Here is a 22,048-nt window from a genome sequence, read left to right as displayed (position 1 = left end):
TCTCACACCCACCCACCACCCCATCTCACACCCACCCACCTACTCACCCTACCTCACCCTACCTCACCCCACCCACCAACTCACCCCACCTCACTCCACCCACCTCACTCCACCCACTCACTCCATCCACTCACTCCATCCACCCACCCACCCAACCACTCACCCCACCTCACCCCTTCCCCATCCACCTCACCAACTCAGTCACTCACCACGACCTCACCCTCCATGCCCGGCCGAGGAGGAGGCGGCGGTGGCGATGGAGAGGCTCGCAGAGTCAAACTGGCGCACAGCGCGGGGCCCAAAGAGCCCTGGGAGGGCCGGGGAAGCCGCGCGGTGCTCCACAGGTGGCTCGAGTGGTGGAAGGGGGGGGGGGGCGAGGTTCCTTCACCTGCGCTGCCCCATTACCTCTGACAGGTGTTTGCGCGGGGCCCGGTGGCGGTGGTTGTGGCCGCGTTGCCACAGACACGACGCCGTGGTCACATCTCCCCACAATTGCGAGCCCCTGCGCACCTCTCCCGAGTTCGGGTTCGAGCCGGGGTAGCAGCCGGGGCGGCGCGCGTGCCGCGTGCGCCCCGAAGCGGCGGGGCGGTAATGGTCGCGGGGGTTTTGGGGGGGATTTAAACACCGGGCAGCCGCTCGCACAATCGATCGATACGACGACGGCGAGGTGTCAATTAATAATAATTACACTGCCCCCCCCCCCTACCTCCTCCTCCTCTTCACCCCTGCAGCCCCCGTAGCTCCGGTCACGTCAATTACTATCGGGGGGTGAGGACAGAAAGCGGCCTCCACGAGCCGAGATCACGAGCAGGGCGCTACTCCTCCGATCATTAGCGTGGTGCCGATGAATATGAATATTAATGATAATAGCATGATGACAATGCTGCTGATGATGATGGTAATATTAATGAGATGTTAATGATGGTGGCATTAGGGGAGGGAGTGGGGGGGCACCCGGGGCGCGATCATCCGTGACCCCAGAGTAGCGACGCTCAGGCTTTGTCTGTGCTGCCTTTTCTCTCTCTCTCTCCTGCTTGTCTCTCACATCTTATTTCCACCGTCTCTCTCCCTCTCTCTCCCTTCTATCTCTCTATCTCCACCTCTCCCCTTGCCCATCTCTCTACCCTCTCGCTCTTCTCTCTCCCTCGTATCCCCCCCCCCCCTCTTCTCATCTCTCGCGTCTTTCGCTATCCGCTCTCTCCCCTCTCACTCCCTTGCCTATCTCTCCCTTCTCGTCAATATTCCTCCTCTACCTCCACCTTCTCTCTCCCTCACTCCGCTGTCTCGAGTCTCTCTCTCTCGTCCCCCCCCCATCTCTCCCTTGTCTCTCCGCTGCCTCCACGTGCCTCTCTTGGCTCCCTCTGCTCTCCCTTCGGCTGCTCTTGTCTCCATTGTCTCTCGCCTCGCTTTCCCTCTCCCTTGCCTCTGCGCTCGCCTCTCCACTCTCTCCGCTTGCTCCGCTATCGCCCTTGCTTACCCGCTCTCCCTCCTCTCTTATTATCTAACCTCCTCCTGCCCCCTGCTCCCTTCTTGGTTCTTCCTTATCGTCCGCGGTCTCCCCCGTCTCTCTCCCTTGTCTCTCCTCGTCTTTTCCTGCCAAGTCTCTCCTACCCCTTGTCTCTACTCGATTCCTTGTTTCTCCCCCCCCCCCCCCCTAATCCCCCACCTCCCTACGCCTCGCCTCCCCATGTCTCCTCTTCATTCTCCCAGTCTCTCCTAGCTCCCCATCGTTTACCATCATTTCCTGAATGTCTCTCCCCATCTCCCTTTCTCGTCCCCCTTCTGTCCCCCTTGTCCCCCCCCCCCGCCTCTATCCCCCCCCCACCCCCGAAGCCACCTGCACCACCGAGCTCACGTCCACCTCCTCATCATCATCCTCCTCCTCACTGCCCCTTCATCCCACAGTCTCCTACTCCTCCCCGCTCCACAGGAAAGGCTCGCTGAGTCGTATGAGTGGTTCAGAGGAGAGTCCTGCCACACTGGCGCGTTTGTCCAATTCCGTGCACGGCTGTTTGCCTTCGCCACTGGGAGGAAACCGGAGATCCCGGGAGGGGAAAAAACCAAGCCGCTCAAAGCCCCACCGCATAGATTTATTCAATCCGTCGCTGTACATCCATCTCATGGCCACATCACGGCCATAGCTGACCACGCACACACAAAGACAACGATTCCCCCGTGGAGCCTTTTACAGGCTGTTGGGGCAAGTGCTGTCAGCGAGCACCTATTAAGGTCGGAACGGCACACGAGAAATTGGGTGGTGTGGTCGACATCACGCCCGGCCACCTTTGTCTCCCAAGTGCTGATGTTTTACACACCGCACCACAATGCACTCGTTTAGGGCTGAGTAAACCTAGAGGAGGCCCGAAACCGGGTTCAGATATTCGCTGGCATTGTTATTGGTCGTGAGCAGGAATCGAATTGGGGTCGCCAGGTCCATAACACAGTGCGCTAACCATTGCGCCACCACTCCATAAACAGAGGCAATTTACAAATCTGGCCCAGACCGTTGTCTCCCTGCCCCGCCTCCTCGGACCAAGTCGCCGCGGGGCAATCCCTGGCTCGCCCTCTCCGTGGGAGAAGGGGGTGGGGAGAATGGGGTTGGGTGGGGGGGTGGATGAATGAAAGGGAGGGAGTGGATGAGGAAGTTGGGTGAGGGGGAAGGTGAGTTGTGGGTAGGGGGGGTGAGGGGGAGTACGGGGGAGGGGGGGAGTAGGGGGTGGATGAGCGAGTGAGGAGGAGTAGGGAGTTGGATGGGTGAGGGTGAGTGGTGGGGGAATGAGTGAGCAAGGGGGTGAGTAGGGGGTGGATGAGCGAGGAGGAGGGTGAGCGAGGGGGAGGGTGAGCGAGGGGGAGGGGGAGCGAGAGGGAGGGTGAGTAGGGGGTGGATGAGCGAGGGGGAGTAAGGGGGTAGATGAGCGAGGGTGAGCGAGGGGGAGGGTGAGTAGGGGGTGGATGAGCGAGGGGGAGTGAGGGGGTGGATGAGCGAGGGGGAGGGTGAGCGAGGGTGAGCGAGGGGGAGGGTGAGCGAGGGGGAGGACGAGTAGGGGGTGGATGAGCGAGAGGGAGTGAGGGGGTGGATGAGCCAGGGGGTGGATGTGTGAGTGAGGGAGGGTGCCTCACGTGCTGTGTGTGGGGGGCTGTGTGCGTGGGGGCTGCGTGCTGTCCGCAGGCTGCGCCTTCCTCACGTACTGTGCGCGCGAATCGGCGCTCAAGGCTCAGAGCGCCCTGCATGAGCAGAAGACCCTGCCGGGGGTGAGACGAGCACCCCGCACCCTGCACCACGCACCCCCACATAGAGACCCTCACAAGAGACCCCCACACAGAGACTCCCACACAGAGACCCCCACACAGAGACCTCCACACAGGGCCCCCCACACAGGGCCCCCCACACAGGGCCCCCCACACAGAGACCCCCACACAGAGACCCCCACACAGAGACCCCCACACAGAGACCCCCACACAGGGCCCCCCACACAGGGGTCCTACAGAACAGTGCCAATCTGCGTTCTCTATCAAATGGTCCCTAACCCGGGGTCTCTATGGAGGGGTCCCCAATGAGGGGTACTTAAAAGGGGTCTCCATTTGGGGGTATTTAACCGGGAGGTTCCATACCGAAGGATCCATTCACAGGGGTCCCTACCAGGCCCCAATACTCGGGGCTCTCTCCCAGGCCTCGCTACCAGGACACCCTCCCTAGCGGCACCCCGAAGCGGGGGGTCGCTCCCTAGGGATCTCTACTCGTCTCCTGTGAGGGGGTCACTACTCAGACGTCCCTGTTAGGAGGGTGTCTATCCCCCCCTCCCCCCGCCTACCGGGCCTACGACACAGGGGTCCCTACCCAACACCCCCTACCCGGGACCCCTATGCGAGGGTCTTCACCCTGACCACTTATGCCAGACCCGCTTCCTGGAACCTTCTCTGCAGGTAACTCTGGACCCTTCCCGACCCTTCCCGACCCTTCCCGATCCTTCCCGATCCTTCCCGATCCTTCCAAACCCATCCCGACTTTTCCCGACCCCCCCCCCCCCCCAACGGTGGCTTCTGCACACGGGGATTTTAGACTTGGGGCTCCCTAACCGGACCCCCTTTTTCAGCGGTCCCTTACACGAGGGGTTTCTCACTCGAACCCCCTAACCTGGGATCTCTAGACGAGGGTACCTGATCCCTGCGCTTCCCCGGTCCCCTGACCCCTCCTGGGTCCCTGTGTCCGCACCCCCACAAGTCCCGGTGCCACTCCCAGATCCCCCTCCCTGTCCCCCCACCCACCCTGGCTCCCCGCGCCTCCCCCGGGTCCCGCGCGGCGGGCGTCGCTGTCCGTGGTGCTGAAGCGGCCCCCTCCCTCCATCCCTCCGGCGCGCTCCCGCTCGCTCGCTCGCTCGCGCGGTGGGATGAGTCATCACCCCCCCCCTACCCCTCGACCTCCCCCTCCTCGGTTCCCCCACTTCCCCCGGCGAATCGAGTCTATTTTAAAATCGTCGTTGGCTGGGATCGCTTATTCGATTTCAGAATCGACGGGGGGTTATTTTTGTGTCTGTTTTTTTAAAAGTCTGCATCAGCAGTAGGCCATGCTTTCCCACCTGATGACGGACGCTTGTGTTGCGCCCGAAACGTCGTGATTTTATTTAGTTTTTTTCATTTATTTTATTTTTTACCTACGTGACTTTACCGAAAAAAAACAAAGAGTATGAATCCTTGCAATCACGAAAGCTTCAAATCTAAAACTGTTTGATTTTGTTCGGAGGTTGTGGATTCGGTCCTTGGGTTTAACAGTCGATGGGCACAGGGTCCAAAGCACCAGGCGGCCAGCGACAAACAGCACCGTTCTCGGAGTCGTAACATATACCAGTGAACGCATTTGTTGAATTGAGCGAGGTTATTATGAAGAAGACGAAAACAAACGTCAACACATTCGCCAATAACACGGTGGCCTTACATTGAAAAATACAACAGGCGACGTTTTTGGAAATGAGGCTTCTTCGTGGTATGTTCTGAGTCATATAATGTACAATGAAGGACCGAAACGTCGCCTGTTATTTCTAGATATGTATTCGTTCAAATTCGCAGTGTTATGGACGAATGTGTTGCGTTGTTGTTAAGCGTGCTTGTTCACCACTGCCAACGCAGCATCACCACCACCACAAACAGGTTGTTCGTGATTGTGAGAGCCGGGGGTGAGAGACAATGAAGGGGAGAGGGAATTCCACAGTGGAGCAGTGCGAGGGGTGAAGCAGAAAAACGAAGTGAGGTGACCTGCAGTGTGGTGGGTGGGTGTGATGTAGTGACCTGCAGTGTGGTGAGTGAGTGTGATGTAGTGACCTGCAGTGTGGTGAGTGAGTGTGATGTTGTGACCTGCAGTGTGGTGGATGAGTGTGATGTTGTGACCTGCAGTGTGGTGGATGAGTGTGATGTTGTGACCTGCAGTGTGGTGGATGAGTGTGATGTAGTGACCTGCAGTGTGGTGAGTGAGTGTGATGTAGTGACCTGCAGTGTGGTGAGTGAGTGTGATGTAGTGACCTGCAGTGTGGTGAGTGAGTGTGATGTTGTGACCTGCAGTGTGGTGGATGAGTGTGATGTAGTGACCTGCAGTGTGGTGAGTGAGTGTGATGTAGTGACCTGCAGTGTGGTGGATGAGTGTGATGTTGTGACCTGCAGTGTGGTGAGTGAGTGTGATGTTGTGACCTGCAGTGTGGTGGATGAGTGTGATGTTGTGACCTGCAGTGTGGTGAGTGGGTGTGATGTTGTGACCTGCGGTGTGGTGGATGAGTGTGATGTTGTGACCTGCAGTGTGGTGGATGAGTGTGATGTAGTGACCTGCAGTGTGGTGAGTGAGTGTGATGTTGTGACCTGCAGTGTGGTGGGTGGGTGTGATGTAGTGACCTGCAGTGTGGTGAGTGAGTGTGATGTAGTGACCTGCAGTGTGGTGGATGAGTGTGATGTTGTGACCTGCAGTGTGGTGGGTGGGTGTGATGTTGTGACCTGCAGTGTGGTGGATGAGTGTGATGTAGTGACCTGCAGTGTGGTGGGTGGGTGTGATGTAGTGACCTGCAGTGTGGTGAGTGAGTGTGATGTAGTGACCTGCAGTGTGGTGGATGAGTGTGATGTAGTGACCTGCAGTGTGGTGAGTGAGTGTGATGTTGTGACCTGCAGTGTGGTGGATGAGTGTGATGTTGTGACCTGCAGTGTGGTGAGTGGGTGTGATGTTGTGACCTGCGGTGTGGTGGATGAGTGTGATGTTGTGACCTGCAGTGTGGTGGATGAGTGTGATGTAGTGACCTGCAGTGTGGTGAGTGAGTGTGATGTTGTGACCTGCAGTGTGGTGGGTGGGTGTGATGTAGTGACCTGCAGTGTGGTGAGTGAGTGTGATGTAGTGACCTGCAGTGTGGTGAGTGAGTGTGATGTTGTGATCTGCAGTGTGGTGAGTGAGTGTGATGTTGTGACCTGCAGTGTGGTGGATGAGAGTGATGTTGTGACTTGCAGTGTGGTGAGTGAGTGTGATGTTGTGACCTGCAATGTGGTGGGTGGTTGAGATGTTGTGACCTGCAGTGTGGTGAGTGAGTGTGATGTTGTGACCTGCAATGTGGTGGGTGGATGTGATGTTGTGACCTGCAGTGTGGTGGGTGGATGTGTTGTTGTGACCTGCAATGTGGTGAGTGTGATGTTGTGACCTGCATTGTTGTGATTGAGTGGGTGAGTGAGTGTATGAGTGACTGTGTGTGATAGTGAGTGGACGAGTGAGCGAGTTGTTATTGTGGCCTGCAGTTGAGCACGGTGTGGATGAGACGAGTCGGTGTCTGGCAGACCGAGTGTGGGTGAAGGAATCAATGAGTGAAGTTCACGGGGACAGTGGTCGTGGCGGTAGCGATTGAAGAATCACATGGAGAATGTAGCTGCCTCTAGCGGTTGCGCGGGTGCACGTGAACGATCCCATAGCACACGACACGCGCGAAAAGAAGAAGCGTGTACCGTGGGTTTGGAGAATCAATATTAATCGACTGGTCTGAGCAGTTACATCCCTCGCGGATAAAACGATGGACCGAAACCTTAAGTACTAGGCCATACACTATCCCTCACCTCTGACACTAAGTTCTCTCCGTTAACATTAGCACTATCCCATAACACTCGCTCCAGCCGCGACAACTAGCTCTAGACTCTAACACTAGCCCTATCCGCTAGCTCTATCTTCCAATAATAAATATATATCCTCTAACATTAACACTATCCCATAACACGATCACGAGCCTAAAACTCTATGCCTAGCCTCTTACATTCGCTCAGACCTAACACGAGCCCTAGTCTATAACAGTGGCCCTAGTCTATAACAGTGGCCCTAGTCTATAACAGTGGCCCTAGTCTATAACAGTGACCATAGTCTATAACAGTGACCCTATTCTATAACAGTGGCCCTAGTCTATAACAGTGGCGCTAGTCCTTAACAGTGATCCTAGTCTATAACAGTGGCCCTAGTCTATAACAGTGGCCCTAGTCTATAACAGTTTCCCTAGTCTATAACAGTGGCCCTAGTCTATAACGGGGACCCTAGTCTATAACAGTGGCCCTAGTCTATAACAGCGGCCCTAGTCTATAACAGCGGCCCTAGTCTATAACAGCGGCCCTAGTCTATAACAGTGACCCTAGTCTATAACAGTAGCCCTAGTCTATAACAGTGACCCTAGTCTATAACAGTGACCCTAGTCTATAACAGTGGCCCTAGTCTATAACAGTGACCCTAGTCTATAACAGTGACCCTAGTCCATAACAGTGACCCTAGTCTATAACAGTGACCCTAGTCCATAACAGTGACCCTAGTCTATAACAGCGGCCCTAGTCTATAACAGCGGCCCTAGTCTATAACAGCGGCCCTAGTCTATAACAGCGACCCTAGTCTATAACAGCGGCCCTAGTCTATAACAGTGAACCTAGTCTATAAAAGTGAACCTAGTCTATAACAATGGCCCAAGTCTATAACAGTGGCCCTAGTCTATAACAGTGGCCCTAGTCTATAACAGTGACCCTAGTCTATAACAGTGGCCCTAGTCTATAACAGGGGCCCTAGTCTATAGCAGTGACCCTAGTCTATAACAGTGGCCTTAGTCTATAACAGTGACCCTAGTCTATAACAGTGGCCCTTGTCTATAACAGTGGCCCTAGTCTATAACAGTGGCCCTAGTCTATAACAGTGACCCTGGTCTATAACAGTGGCCCTGGTCTATAACAGTGGCCCTAGTCTATAACAGTGACCCTATTCTATAACAGTGGCCCTAGTCTATAACAGTGGCGCTAGTCCTTAACAGTGATCCTAGTCTATAACAGTGGCCCTAGTCTATAACAGTGGCCCTAGTCTATAACAGTTGCCCTAGTCTATAACAGTGGCCCTAGTCTATAACGGGGACCCTAGTCTATAACAGTGGCCCTAGTCTATAACAGCGGCCCTAGTCTATAACAGCGGCCCTAGTCTATAACAGCGGCCCTAGTCTATAACCGTGACCCTAGTCTATAACAGTAGCCCTAGTCTATAACAGTGACCCTAGTCTATAACAGTGGCCTTAGTCTATAACAGTGACCCTAGTCTATAACAGTGACCCTAGTCCATAACAGTGACCCTAGTCTATAACAGTGACCCTAGTCTATAACAGCGGCCCTAGTCTATAACAGCGGCCCTAGTCTATAACAGTGGCCCTAGTCTATAACAGCGGCCCTAGTCTATAACAGTGACCCTAGTCTATAACAGTAGCCCTAGTCTATAACAGTGACCCTAGTCTATAACAGTGACCCTAGTCTATGACAGTGGCCCTAGTCTGTAACAGTGACCCTAGTCTATAACAGTGACCCTAGTCCATAACAGTGACCCTAGTCTATAACAGCGGCCCTAGTCTATAACAGCGGCCCTAGTCTATAACAGCGGCCCTAATCTATAACAGCGACCCTAGTCTATAACAGCAGCCCTAGTCTATAACAGTGAACCTAGTCTATAAAAGTGAACCTAGTCTATAACAATGGCCCAAGTCTATAACAGTGGCCCTAGTCTATGACAGTGGCCCTAGTCTATAACAGTGACCCTAGTCTATAAGAGTGGCCCCAGTCTATAACAGGGGCCCTAGTCTATAGCAGTGACCCTAGTCTATAACAGTGGCCTTAGTCTATAACAGTGACCCTAGTCTATAACAGTGGCCCTTGTCTATAACAGTGGCCCTAGTCTATAACAGTGGCCCTAGTCTATAACAGTGGCCCTAGTCTATAACAGTGACCCTAGTCTATAACAGTGGCCCTAGTCTATAACAGTGACCCTAGTCTATAACAGTGGCCCTAGTCTATAAGAGTGGCCCTAGTCTATAACAGTGACCCTAGTCTATAAGAGTGGCCCTAGTCTATAAGAGTGGCCCTAGTCTATAACAGTGACCCTAGTCTATAACAGTGGCCCTAGTCTATAACAGTGGCCCTAGTCTATAACAGTGGCCCTACTCTATAACAGTGGCCCTAGTCTATAACAGTGGCCCTAGTCTATAACAGTGGCCCTAGTCTATAACAGTGACCCTAGTCTATAACGGTGGCCCTAGTCTATAACGGTGACCCTAGTCTATAACAGTGACCCTAGTCTATAACAGTGGCCCTAGTCCATAACAGTGATCATAGTCTATAACAGTAGCCCTAGTCTATAACAGTGGCCCTAGTCTATAACAGTGGCCCTAGTCTATAACAGTGACCCAAGTCTATAACAGTGACCCTAGTCTATAACAGTGGCCCTAGTCTATAACAGTGGCCCTAGTCTATAACAGTGACCCTAGTCTATAAGAGTGGCCCTAGTCTATAAGAGTGGCCCTAGTCTATAACAGTGACCCTAGTCTATAACAGTGGCCCTAGTCTATAACAGTGGCCCTAGTCTATAACAGTGCCCCTACTCTATAACAGTGGCCCTAGTCTATAACAGTGGCCCTAGTCTATAACAGTGGCCCTAATCTATAACAGTGACCCTAGTCTATAACGGTGGCCCTAGTCTATAACGGTGACCCTAGTCTATAACAGTGACCCTAGTCTATAACAGTGGCCCTAGTCCATAACAGTGATCATAGTCTATAACAGTAGCCCTAGTCTATAACAGTGGTCCTAGTCTATAACAGTGGCCCTAGTCTATAACAGTGACCCAAGTCTATAACAGTGACCCTAGTCTATAACAGTGGCTCTAGTCTATAACAGTGGCCCTAGTCTATAACAGTGACCCTTGTCTATAACAGTGACCCTTGTCTATTACAGTGGCCCTAGTCTATAACAGTGGCCCTAGTGTATAACAGTGGCCCTAGTCTATAACAGTGGCCCTAGTGTATAACAGTGGCCCTAGTCTATAACAGTGATCATAGTCTATAACAGTGGCCCTAGTCTATAACAGTGACCATAGTCTATAACAGTGGCCCTAGTCTATAACAGTGACCCTAGTCTATAACAGTGGCCCTAGTCTATAACAGTGGCCCTAGTCTATAACAGTGGCCCTAGTCTATAACAGTGATCATAGTCTATAACAGTGACCCTAGTCTATAACAGTGGCCCTAGTCTATAACAGTGACCCTAGTCTATAACAGTGGCCCTAGTCCATAACAGTGATCATAGTCTATAACAGTAGCCCTAGTCTATAACAGTGGTCCTAGTCTATAACAGTGGCCCTAGTCTATAACAGTGACCCAAGTCTATAACAGTGACCCTAGTCTATAACAGTGGCTCTAGTCTATAACAGTGGCCCTAGTCTATAACAGTGACCCTTGTCTATAACAGTGACCCTTGTCTATTACAGTGGCCCTAGTCTATAACAGTGGCCCTAGTGTATAACAGTGGCCCTAGTCTATAACAGTGGCCCTAGTGTATAACAGTGGCCCTAGTCTATAACAGTGATCATAGTCTATAACAGTGGCCCTAGTCTATAACAGTGACCATAGTCTATAACAGTGGCACTAGTCTATAACAGTGACCCTAGTCTATAACAGTGGCCCTAGTCTATAACAGTGGCCCTAGTCTATAACAGTGGCCCTAGTCTATAACAGTGATCATAGTCTATAACAGTGACCCTAGTCTATAACAGTGGCCCTAGTCTATAACAGTGGCCCTAGTCCTTAACAGTGACCCTAGTCTATAACAGTGGCCCTAGTCTATAACAGTGGCCCTAGTCTATAACAGTGACCCTAGTCTATAACAGTGAATCTAGTCTATAACAGTGGCCCTAGTCTATAACAGTGGTCCTAGTCTATAACAGTGGCCCTAGTCTATAACAGTGGCCCTAGTCTATAAAAGTGACCCTAGTCTATAACAGTGGCCCTAGTCTATAACAGTGGCCCTAGTCTATAACAGTGGCCCTACTCTATAACAGTGGCCCTAGTCTATAACAGTGACCCTAGTCTATAAGAGTGACCCTAGTCTATAACAGTGATCCTAGTCTATAAGAGTGGCCCTAGTCTATAAGAGTGGCCCTAGTCTATAACAGTGGCCCTAGTCTATAACAGTGGCCCTAGTCTATAACAGTGGCCCTAGTCTATAACAGTGGCCCTAGTCTATAACAGTGGCCCTAGTCTATAACAGTGACCCTAGTCTATAACGGTGGCCCTAGTCTATAACGGTGACCCTTGTCTATTACAGTGGCCCTAGTCTATAACAGTGGCCCTAGTGTATAACAGTGGCCCTAGTCTATAACAGTGGCCCTAGTGTATAACAGTGGCCCTAGTCTATAACAGTGATCATAGTCTATAACAGTGGCCCTAGTCTATAACAGTGACCATAGTCTATAACAGTGGCCCTAGTCTATAACAGTGACCCTAGTCTATAACAGTGGCCCTAGTCTATAACAGTGGCCCTAGTCTATAACAGTGGCCCTAGTCTATAACAGTGATCATAGTCTATAACAGTGACCCTAGTCTATAACAGTGGCCCTAGTCTATAACAGTGGCCCTAGTCCTTAACAGTGACCCTAGTCTATAACAGTGGCCCTAGTCTATAACAGTGGCCCTAGTCTATAACAGTGACCCTAGTCTATAACAGTGAATCTAGTCTATAACAGTGGCCCTAGTCTATAACAGTGGTCCTAGTCTATAACAGTGGCCCTAGTCTATAACAGTGGCCCTAGTCTATAAAAGTGACCCTAGTCTATAACAGTGGCCCTAGTCTATAACAGTGGCCCTAGTCTATAACAGTGGCCCTACTCTATAACAGTGGCCCTAGTCTATAACAGTGACCCTAGTCTATAAGAGTGACCCTAGTCTATAACAGTGATCCTAGTCTATAAGAGTGGCCCTAGTCTATAAGAGTGGCCCTAGTCTATAACAGTGGCCCTAGTCTATAACAGTGGCCCTAGTCTATAACAGTGGCCCTAGTCTATAACAGTGGCCCTAGTCTATAACAGTGGCCCTAGTCTATAACAGTGACCCTAGTCTATAACGGTGGCCCTAGTCTATAACGGTGACCCTAGTCTATAACAGTGACCCTAGTCTATAACAGTGGCCCTAGTCCATAACAGTGATCATAGTCTATAACAGTAGCCCTAGTCTATAACAGTGGCCCTAGTCTATAACAGTGGCCCTAGTCTATAACAGTGACCCAAGTCTATAACAGTGACCCTAGTCTATAACAGTGGCTCTAGTCTATAACAGTGGCCCTAGTCTATAACAGTGCCCCTAGTCTATAACAGTGACCCTTGTCTATTACAGTGGCCCTAGTCTATAACAGTGGCCCTAGTGTATAACAGTGGCCCTAGTCTATAACAGTGGCCCTAGTCTATAACAGTGGCCCTAGTCTATAACAGTGACCCTAGTCTATAACAGTGAATCTAGTCTATAACAGTGGCCCTAGTCTATAACAGTGGTCCTAGTCTATAACAGTGGCCCTAGTCTATAACAGTGGCCCTAGTCTATAAAAGTGACCCTAGTCTATAACAGTGGCCCTAGTCTATAACAGTGGCCCTAGTCTATAACAGTGGCCCTACTCTATAACAGTGGCCCTAGTCTATAACAGTGACCCTAGTCTATAAAAGTGACCCTAGTCTATAAGAGTGGCCCTAGTCTATAACAGTGACCCTAGTCTATAACAGTGTCCCTAGTCTATAAGAGTGACCCTAGTCTATAACAGTGACCCTAGTCTATAACAGTAGCCCTAGTCTATAAAAGTGACCCTAGTCTATAACAGTTGCCCTAGTCTATAACAGTGGCCCTAGTCTATAACAGTGACCCTAGTCTATAACAGTGACCCTAGTCTATAACAGTAGCCCTAGTCTATAACAGTGACCCTAGTCTATAACAGTTGCCCTAGTCTATAACAGTGGCCCTAGTCTATAACAGTGGTCCTAGTCTATAACAGTGGCCCTAGTCTATAACAGTGGCCCTAGTCTATAAAAGTGGCCCTAGTCTATAACAGTGGCCCTAGTCTATAACAGTGGCCCTAGTCTATAACAGTGGCCCTACTCTATAACAGTGGCCCTAGTCTATAACAGTGACCCTAGTCTATAAGAGTGACCCTAGTCTATAACAGTGGCCCTAGTCTATAACAAGGACCCTAGTCTATAACAGTGGCCCTAGTCTATAACAGTGGCCCTAGTCTATAACAGTGACCCTAGTCTATAACAGTTGCCCTAGTCTATAACGGTGGCCCTAGTCTATAACGGTGACCCTAGTCTATAACAGTGGCCCTAGTCTATAACAGTAGCCCTAGTCTTTAATCGTGACCCTAGTCTATAACAGTGGCCCTAGTCTATAACAGTGGCCCTAGTCTATAACAGTGACCCTTGTCTATAACAGTGACCCTTGTCTATTACAGTGGCCCTAGTCTATAACAGTGGTCCTAGTCTATAACAGTGGCCCTAGTCTATAACAGTGGCCCTAGTCTATAACAGTGGCCCTAGTCTATAACAGTGACCCTAGTCTATAACACTGACCATAGTCTATAACAGTGACCATAGTCTATAACAGTGGCCCTAGTCTATAACAGTGGCCCTAGTCTATAACAGTGGCCCTAATCTATAACAGTGACCCTAGTCTATAACAGTGACCCTAGTCTATAACAGTGACCCTAGTCTATAACAGTGGCCCTAGTCCATAACAGTGGTCCTAGTCAATAACAGTGGCCCTAGTCTATAACAGTGGCCCTAGTCTATAAAAGTGACCCTAGTCTATAATAGTGGCCCTAGTCTATAACAGTGACCCTAGTCTATAACAGTGACCCTAGTCTATAACAGTGGCCCTAGTCTATAACAGTGACCCTAGTCTATAACAGTGACCCTAGTCTATAACAGTGGCCCTAGTCTATAACAGTGGCCCTAGTCTATAACAGTGACCCTAGTCTATAACAGTGACCCTAGTCTATAACAGTGACCCTAGTCTATAACAGTGACCCTAGTCTTTAACAGTGACCCTAGTCTATAACAGTGGCCCTAGTCTATAACAGTGGCCCTAGTCTATAACAGTGGCCCTAGTCTATAACAGTGGCCCTAGTCTATAACAGTGGCCCTAGTCTATAACAGTGACCCTAGTCTATAACAGTGGCCCTTGTCTATAACAGTGACCCCAGTCTATAACAGTGGCCCTAGTCTATAACATTGGCCCTAGTCTATAACAGTGGCCCTAGTCTATAACAGTGACCCTAGTCTATAACAGTGGCCCTAGTCTATAACAGTGACCCTAGTCTATAACAGTGGCCCTAGTCTATGACAGTGACCCTAGTATATAACAGTGGCCCTAGGCTATAACAGTGGCCCTAGTCTATAACAGTGACCCTAGTCTATAACAGTGGCCCTAGTCTATAACAGTGGCCCTAGTCTATAAAAGTGGCCCTAGTCTATAACAGTGGCCCTAGTCTATAACAGTGGCCCTAGTCTATAACAGTGGCCCTACTCTATAACAGTGGCCCTAGTCTATAACAGTGACCCTAGTCTATAAGAGTGACCCTAGTCTATAACAGTGGCCCTAGTCTATAACAAGGACCCTAGTCTATAACAGTGGCCCTAGTCTATAACAGTGGCCCTAGTCTATAACAGTGACCCTAGTCTATAACAGTTGCCCTAGTCTATAACGGTGGCCCTAGTCTATAACGGTGACCCTAGTCTATAACAGTGGCCCTAGTCTATAACAGTAGCCCTAGTCTTTAATCGTGACCCTAGTCTATAACAGTGGCCCTAGTCTATAACAGTGGCCCTAGTCTATAACAGTGACCCTTGTCTATAACAGTGACCCTAGTCTATAACAGTGACCCTTGTCTATAACAGTGACCCTTGTCTATTACAGTGGCCCTAGTCTATAACAGTGGTCCTAGTCTATAACAGTGGCCCTAGTCTATAACAGTGGCCCTAGTCTATAACAGTGGCCCTAGTCTATAACAGTGACCCTAGTCTATAACACTGACCATAGTCTATAACAGTGACCATAGTCTATAACAGTGGCCCTAGTCTATAACAGTGGCCCTAGTCTATAACAGTGGCCCTAATCTATAACAGTGACCCTAGTCTATAACAGTGACCCTAGTCTATAACAGTGACCCTAGTCCATAACAGTGGTCCTAGTCAATAACAGTGGCCCTAGTCTATAACAGTGGCCCTAGTCTATAAAAGTGACCCTAGTCTATAATAGTGGCCCTAGTCTATAACAGTGACCCTAGTCTATAACAGTGACCCTAGTCTATAACAGTGGCCCTAGTCTATAACAGTGACCCTAGTCTATAACAGTGACCCTAGTCTATAACAGTGGCCCTAGTCTATAACAGTGGCCCTAGTCTATAACAGTGACCCTAGTCTATAACAGTGACCCTAGTCTATAACAGTGACCCTAGTCTATAACAGTGACCCTAGTCTTTAACAGTGACCCTAGTCTATAACAGTGGCCCTAGTCTATAACAGTGGCCCTAGTCTATAACAGTGACCCTAGTCTATAACAGTGGCCCTTGTCTATAACAGTGACCCCAGTCTATAACAGTGGCCCTAGTCTATAACATTGGCCCTAGTCTATAACAGTGGCCCTAGTCTATAACAGTGACCCTAGTCTATAACAGTGGCCCTAGTCTATAACAGTGACCCTAGTCTATAACAGTGGCCCTAGTCTATGACAGTGACCCTAGTATATAACAATGGCCCTAGGCTATAACAGTGGCCCTAGTCTATAACAGTGACCCTAGTCTATAACAGTGGCCCTAGTCTATAACAGTGACCCTAGTCTATAACAGTGATCCTAGTCTACAACAGTGACCCTAGTCTACAACAGTGGCCCTAGTCTATAACAGTGACCCTAGTCTATAACAGTGGCCCTAGGCTATAACAGTGGCCCTAGTCTATAACAGTGACCCTAGTCTATAACAGTGGCCCTAGTCTATAACAGTGGCCCTAGTCTATAACAGTGGCCCTAGTCTATAACAGTGGCCCTAGTCTATAACAGTGGCCCTAGGCTATAGCAGTGGCCCTAGTCTATAACAGTGACCCTAGTCTATAACAGTAGCCCTAGTCTATAACAGTGACCTAGTCTATAACAGTGGCCTTAGTCTATAACAGTGACCCTAGTCTATAACAGTGGCCCTAGTCTATAACAGTGGCCCTAGTCTACAAAAGTGGCCCTAGTCTATAACAGTGGCCCTAGGCTATAACAGTGGCCCTAGGCTATAACAGTGGCCCTAGTCTATAACAGTGACCCTAGTCTATAACAGTGGCCCTAGTCTATAACAGTGACCCTCGTCTATAACAGTGGCCCTAGTCTATAACAGTGACTCTAGTCTATAACAGTGGCTCTAGGCTATAACAGTGGCCCTAGTCTATAACAGTGACCCTAGTCTATAACAGTGGCCCTAGTCTATAACAGTGGCCCTAGTCTATAACAGTGGTCCTAGTCTATAACAGTGATCCTAGTCTATAACAGTGGCCCTAGTCTATAACAGTGACCTTAGTCTATAACAGTGGCCCTAGGCTATAACAGTGACCCTAGTCTATAACAGTGACCCTAGTCTATAACAGTGTCCCTAGTCTATAACAGTGACCCTAGTCTATAACAGTAGCCCTAGTCTATAACAGTGACCCTAGTCTATAACAGTTGCCCTAGTCTATAACAGTGGCCCTAGTCTATAACAGTGACCCTAGTCTATAACAGTGACCCTAGTCTATAACAGTGGCCCTAGTCTATAACAGTGGCCCTAGTCTATAACAGTGGCCCTAGGCTATAGCAGTGGCCCTAGTCTATAACAGTGATCCTAGTCTATAACAGTGACCCTAGTCTATAACAGTGGCTCTAGGCTATAACAGTGGCCCTAGTCTATAACAGTGACCCTAGTCTATAACAGTGACCCTAGTCTATAACAGTGTCCCTAGTCTATAACAGTGACCCTAGTCTATAACAGTAGCCCTAGTCTATAACAGTGACCCTAGTCTATAACAGTTGCCCTAGTCTATAACAGTGGCCCTAGTCTATAACAGTGACCCAAGTCTATAACAGTGGCCCTAGTCTATAACAGTGGCCCTAGTCTATAACAGTGGCCCTAGGCTATAGCAGTGGCCCTAGGCTATAGCAGTGATCCTAGTCTATAACAGTGACCCTAGTCTATAACAGTGGCTCTAGGCTATAACAGTGGCCCTATTCTATAACAGTGGCCCTAGTCTATAACAGTGGCCCTAGTCTATAACAGTGGCCCTAGTCTATAACAGTGACCCTAGTCTATAACAGTGGCCCTAGTCTATAACAGTGACCTTAGTCTATAACAGTGGCCCTAGTCTATAACAGTGGCTCTAGTCTATAACAGTGACCCTAGTCTATAACAGTGGCCCTACGCTATAACAGTGGCCCTAGTCTATAACAGTGGCCCTAGTCTATAACAGTGGCTCTAGGCTATAACAGTGGCCCTAGTCTATAACAGTGACCCTAGTCTATAACAGTGACCCTAGTCTATAACAGTGTCCCTAGTCTATAACAGTGACCCTAGTCTATAACAGTAGCCCTAGTCTATAACAGTGACCCTAGTCTATAACAGTTGCCCTAGTCTATAACAGTGGCCCTAGTCTATAACAGTGACCCAAGTCTATAACAGTGGCCCTAGTCTATAACAGTGGCCCTAGTCTATAACAGTGGCCCTAGGCTATAGCAGTGGCCCTAGGCTATAGCAGTGATCCTAGTCTATAACAGTGACCCTAGTCTATAACAGTGGCTCTAGGCTATAACAGTGGCCCTATTCTATAACAGTGGCCCTAGTCTATAACAGTGGCCCTAGTCTATAACAGTGGCCCTAGTCTATAACAGTGACCCTAGTCTATAACAGTGGCCCTAGTCTATAACAGTGACCTTAGTCTATAACAGTGGCCCTAGTCTATAACAGTGGCTCTAGTCTATAACAGTGACCCTAGTCTATAACAGTGGCCCTACGCTATAACAGTGGCCCTAGTCTATAACAGTGGCCCTAGTCTATAACAGTGACCCTAGTCTATAACAGTGACCCTAGTCTATAACAGTGGCCCTAGTCTATAACAGTGACCCTAGTCTATAACAGTGGCCCTAGTCTATAACAGTGACCCTAGTCTATAACAGCGACCCTAGTCTATAACAGCGGCCCTAGTCTATAACAGTGACCCTAGTCTATAACAGTGGCCCTAGTCTATAACATTGGCCCTAGTCTATAACAGTGACCCTTGTCTATTACAGTGGCCCTAGTCTATAACAGTTGCCCTAGTCTATAACATTGTCCCTAGTCTATAACAGTGACCCTTGTCTATTACAGTGACCCAAGTCTATAACAGTGGCCCTAGTCTATAACAGTGACCATAGTCTATAACAGTGGCCCTAGTCTATAACAGTGGCCCTAGTCTATAACAGTGGCCCTAATCTATAACAGTGACCCTAGTCTATAACAGTGACCCTAGTCTATAACAGTGACCCTAGTCCATAACAGTGGTCCTAGTCAATAACAGTGGCCCTAGTCTATAACAGTGGCCCTAGTCTATAAAAGTGACCCTAGTCTATAATAGTGGCCCTAGTCTATAACAGTGACCCTAGTCTATAACAGTGACCCTAGTCTATAACAGTGGCCCTAGTCTATAACAGTGACCCTAGTCTATAACAGTGACCCTAGTCTATAACAGTGGCCCTAGTCTATAACAGTGGCCCTAGTCTATAACAGTGACCCTAGTCTATAACAGTGACCCTAGTCTATAACAGTGACCCTAGTCTATAACAGTGACCCTAGTCTTTAACAGTGACCCTAGTCTATAACAGTGGCCCTAGTCTATAACAGTGGCCCTAGTCTATAACAGTGACCCTAGTCTATAACAGTGGCCCTTGTCTATAACAGTGACCCCAGTCTATAACAGTGGCCCTAGTCTATAACATTGGCCCTAGTCTATAACAGTGGCCCTAGTCTATAACAGTGACCCTAGTCTATAACAGTGGCCCTAGTCTATAACAGTGACCCTAGTCTATAACAGTGGCCCTAGTCTATGACAGTGACCCTAGTATATAACAATGGCCCTAGGCTATAACAGTGGCCCTAGTCTATAACAGTGACCCTAGTCTATAACAGTGGCCCTAGTCTATAACAGTGACCCTAGTCTATAACAGTGATCCTAGTCTACAACAGTGACCCTAGTCTACAACAGTGGCCCTAGTCTATAACAGTGACCCTAGTCTATAACAGTGGCCCTAGGCTATAACAGTGGCCCTAGTCTATAACAGTGACCCTAGTCTATAACAGTGGCCCTAGTCTATAACAGTGGCCCTAGTCTATAACAGTGGCCCTAGTCTATAACAGTGGCCCTAGTCTATAACAGTGGCCCTAGGCTATAGCAGTGGCCCTAGTCTATAACAGTGACCCTAGTCTATAACAGTAGCCCTAGTCTATAACAGTGACCTAGTCTATAACAGTGGCCTTAGTCTATAACAGTGACCCTAGTCTATAACAGTGGCCCTAGTCTATAACAGTGGCCCTAGTCTACAAAAGTGGCCCTAGTCTATAACAGTGGCCCTAGGCTATAACAGTGGCCCTAGGCTATAACAGTGGCCCTAGTCTATAACAGTGACCCTAGTCTATAACAGTGGCCCTAGTCTATAACAGTGACCCTCGTCTATAACAGTGGCCCTAGTCTATAACAGTGACTCTAGTCTATAACAGTGGCTCTAGGCTATAACAGTGGCCCTAGTCTATAACAGTGACCCTAGTCTATAACAGTGGCCCTAGTCTATAACAGTGGCCCTAGTCTATAACAGTGGTCCTAGTCTATAACAGTGATCCTAGTCTATAACAGTGGCCCTAGTCTATAACAGTGACCTTAGTCTATAACAGTGGCCCTAGGCTATAACAGTGACCCTAGTCTATAACAGTGACCCTAGTCTATAACAGTGTCCCTAGTCTATAACAGTGACCCTAGTCTATAACAGTAGCCCTAGTCTATAACAGTGACCCTAGTCTATAACAGTTGCCCTAGTCTATAACAGTGGCCCTAGTCTATAACAGTGACCCTAGTCTATAACAGTGACCCTAGTCTATAACAGTGGCCCTAGTCTATAACAGTGGCCCTAGTCTATAACAGTGGCCCTAGGCTATAGCAGTGGCCCTAGTCTATAACAGTGATCCTAGTCTATAACAGTGACCCTAGTCTATAACAGTGGCTCTAGGCTATAACAGTGGCCCTAGTCTATAACAGTGACCCTAGTCTATAACAGTGACCCTAGTCTATAACAGTGACCCTAGTCTATAACAGTGTCCCTAGTCTATAACAGTGACCCTAGTCTATAACAGTAGCCCTAGTCTATAACAGTGACCCTAGTCTATAACAGTTGCCCTAGTCTATAACAGTGGCCCTAGTCTATAACAGTGACCCAAGTCTATAACAGTGGCCCTAGTCTATAACAGTGGCCCTAGTCTATAACAGTGGCCCTAGGCTATAGCAGTGGCCCTAGGCTATAGCAGTGATCCTAGTCTATAACAGTGACCCTAGTCTATAACAGTGGCTCTAGGCTATAACAGTGGCCCTATTCTATAACAGTGGCCCTAGTCTATAACAGTGGCCCTAGTCTATAACAGTGGCCCTAGTCTATAACAGTGACCCTAGTCTATAACAGTGGCCCTAGTCTATAACAGTGACCTTAGTCTATAACAGTGGCCCTAGTCTATAACAGTGGCTCTAGTCTATAACAGTGACCCTAGTCTATAACAGTGGCCCTACGCTATAACAGTGGCCCTAGTCTATAACAGTGGCCCTAGTCTATAACAGTGGCTCTAGGCTATAACAGTGGCCCTAGTCTATAACAGTGACCCTAGTCTATAACAGTGACCCTAGTCTATAACAGTGTCCCTAGTCTATAACAGTGACCCTAGTCTATAACAGTAGCCCTAGTCTATAACAGTGACCCTAGTCTATAACAGTTGCCCTAGTCTATAACAGTGGCCCTAGTCTATAACAGTGACCCAAGTCTATAACAGTGGCCCTAGTCTATAACAGTGGCCCTAGTCTATAACAGTGGCCCTAGGCTATAGCAGTGGCCCTAGGCTATAGCAGTGATCCTAGTCTATAACAGTGACCCTAGTCTATAACAGTGGCTCTAGGCTATAACAGTGGCCCTATTCTATAACAGTGGCCCTAGTCTATAACAGTGGCCCTAGTCTATAACAGTGGCCCTAGTCTATAACAGTGACCCTAGTCTATAACAGTGGCCCTAGTCTATAACAGTGACCTTAGTCTATAACAGTGGCCCTAGTCTATAACAGTGGCTCTAGTCTATAACAGTGACCCTAGTCTATAACAGTGGCCCTACGCTATAACAGTGGCCCTAGTCTATAACAGTGGCCCTAGTCTATAACAGTGACCCTAGTCTATAACAGTGACCCTAGTCTATAACAGTGGCCCTAGTCTATAACAGTGACCCTAGTCTATAACAGTGGCCCTAGTCTATAACAGTGACCCTAGTCTATAACAGCGACCCTAGTCTATAACAGCGGCCCTAGTCTATAACAGTGACCCTAGTCTATAACAGTGGCCCTAGTCTATAACATTGGCCCTAGTCTATAACAGTGACCCTTGTCTATTACAGTGGCCCTAGTCTATAACAGTTGCCCTAGTCTATAACATTGT

At 49.0% G+C, this 22,048-nt stretch overlaps 1 protein-coding gene across 6 annotated transcripts in view; it reads left to right on the top strand.

The window, feature by feature from the left end:
* LOC116942096 (CUGBP Elav-like family member 3) overlaps nucleotides 1-22,048 on the top strand; it is a 60,007-nt gene that overhangs the window by 2,567 nt on the left and 35,392 nt on the right. For all 6 annotated transcript variants that reach the window (XM_032953676.2, XM_032953679.2, XM_032953675.2 and 3 more), the window contains exon 2: nucleotides 3,170-3,252. In XM_032953676.2, coding sequence (XP_032809567.2) covers nucleotides 3,170-3,252 — 83 coding nt within the window. The remainder of the gene's footprint in view (nucleotides 1-3,169; nucleotides 3,253-22,048) is intronic.

Source organism: Petromyzon marinus, chromosome 13 (assembly GCF_048934315.1).
Source record: "Petromyzon marinus isolate PM22_M1 ecotype Great Lakes invasive population chromosome 13, UKy_Petmar_22M1.pri1.0, whole genome shotgun sequence".
In the NCBI taxonomy this organism is placed as follows: Eukaryota; Metazoa; Chordata; class Hyperoartia; order Petromyzontiformes; family Petromyzontidae; genus Petromyzon; species Petromyzon marinus.
The sequence above is the reverse complement of the archived record's forward strand: the minus strand, read 5'-3'. Positions and strand labels throughout refer to the sequence as shown.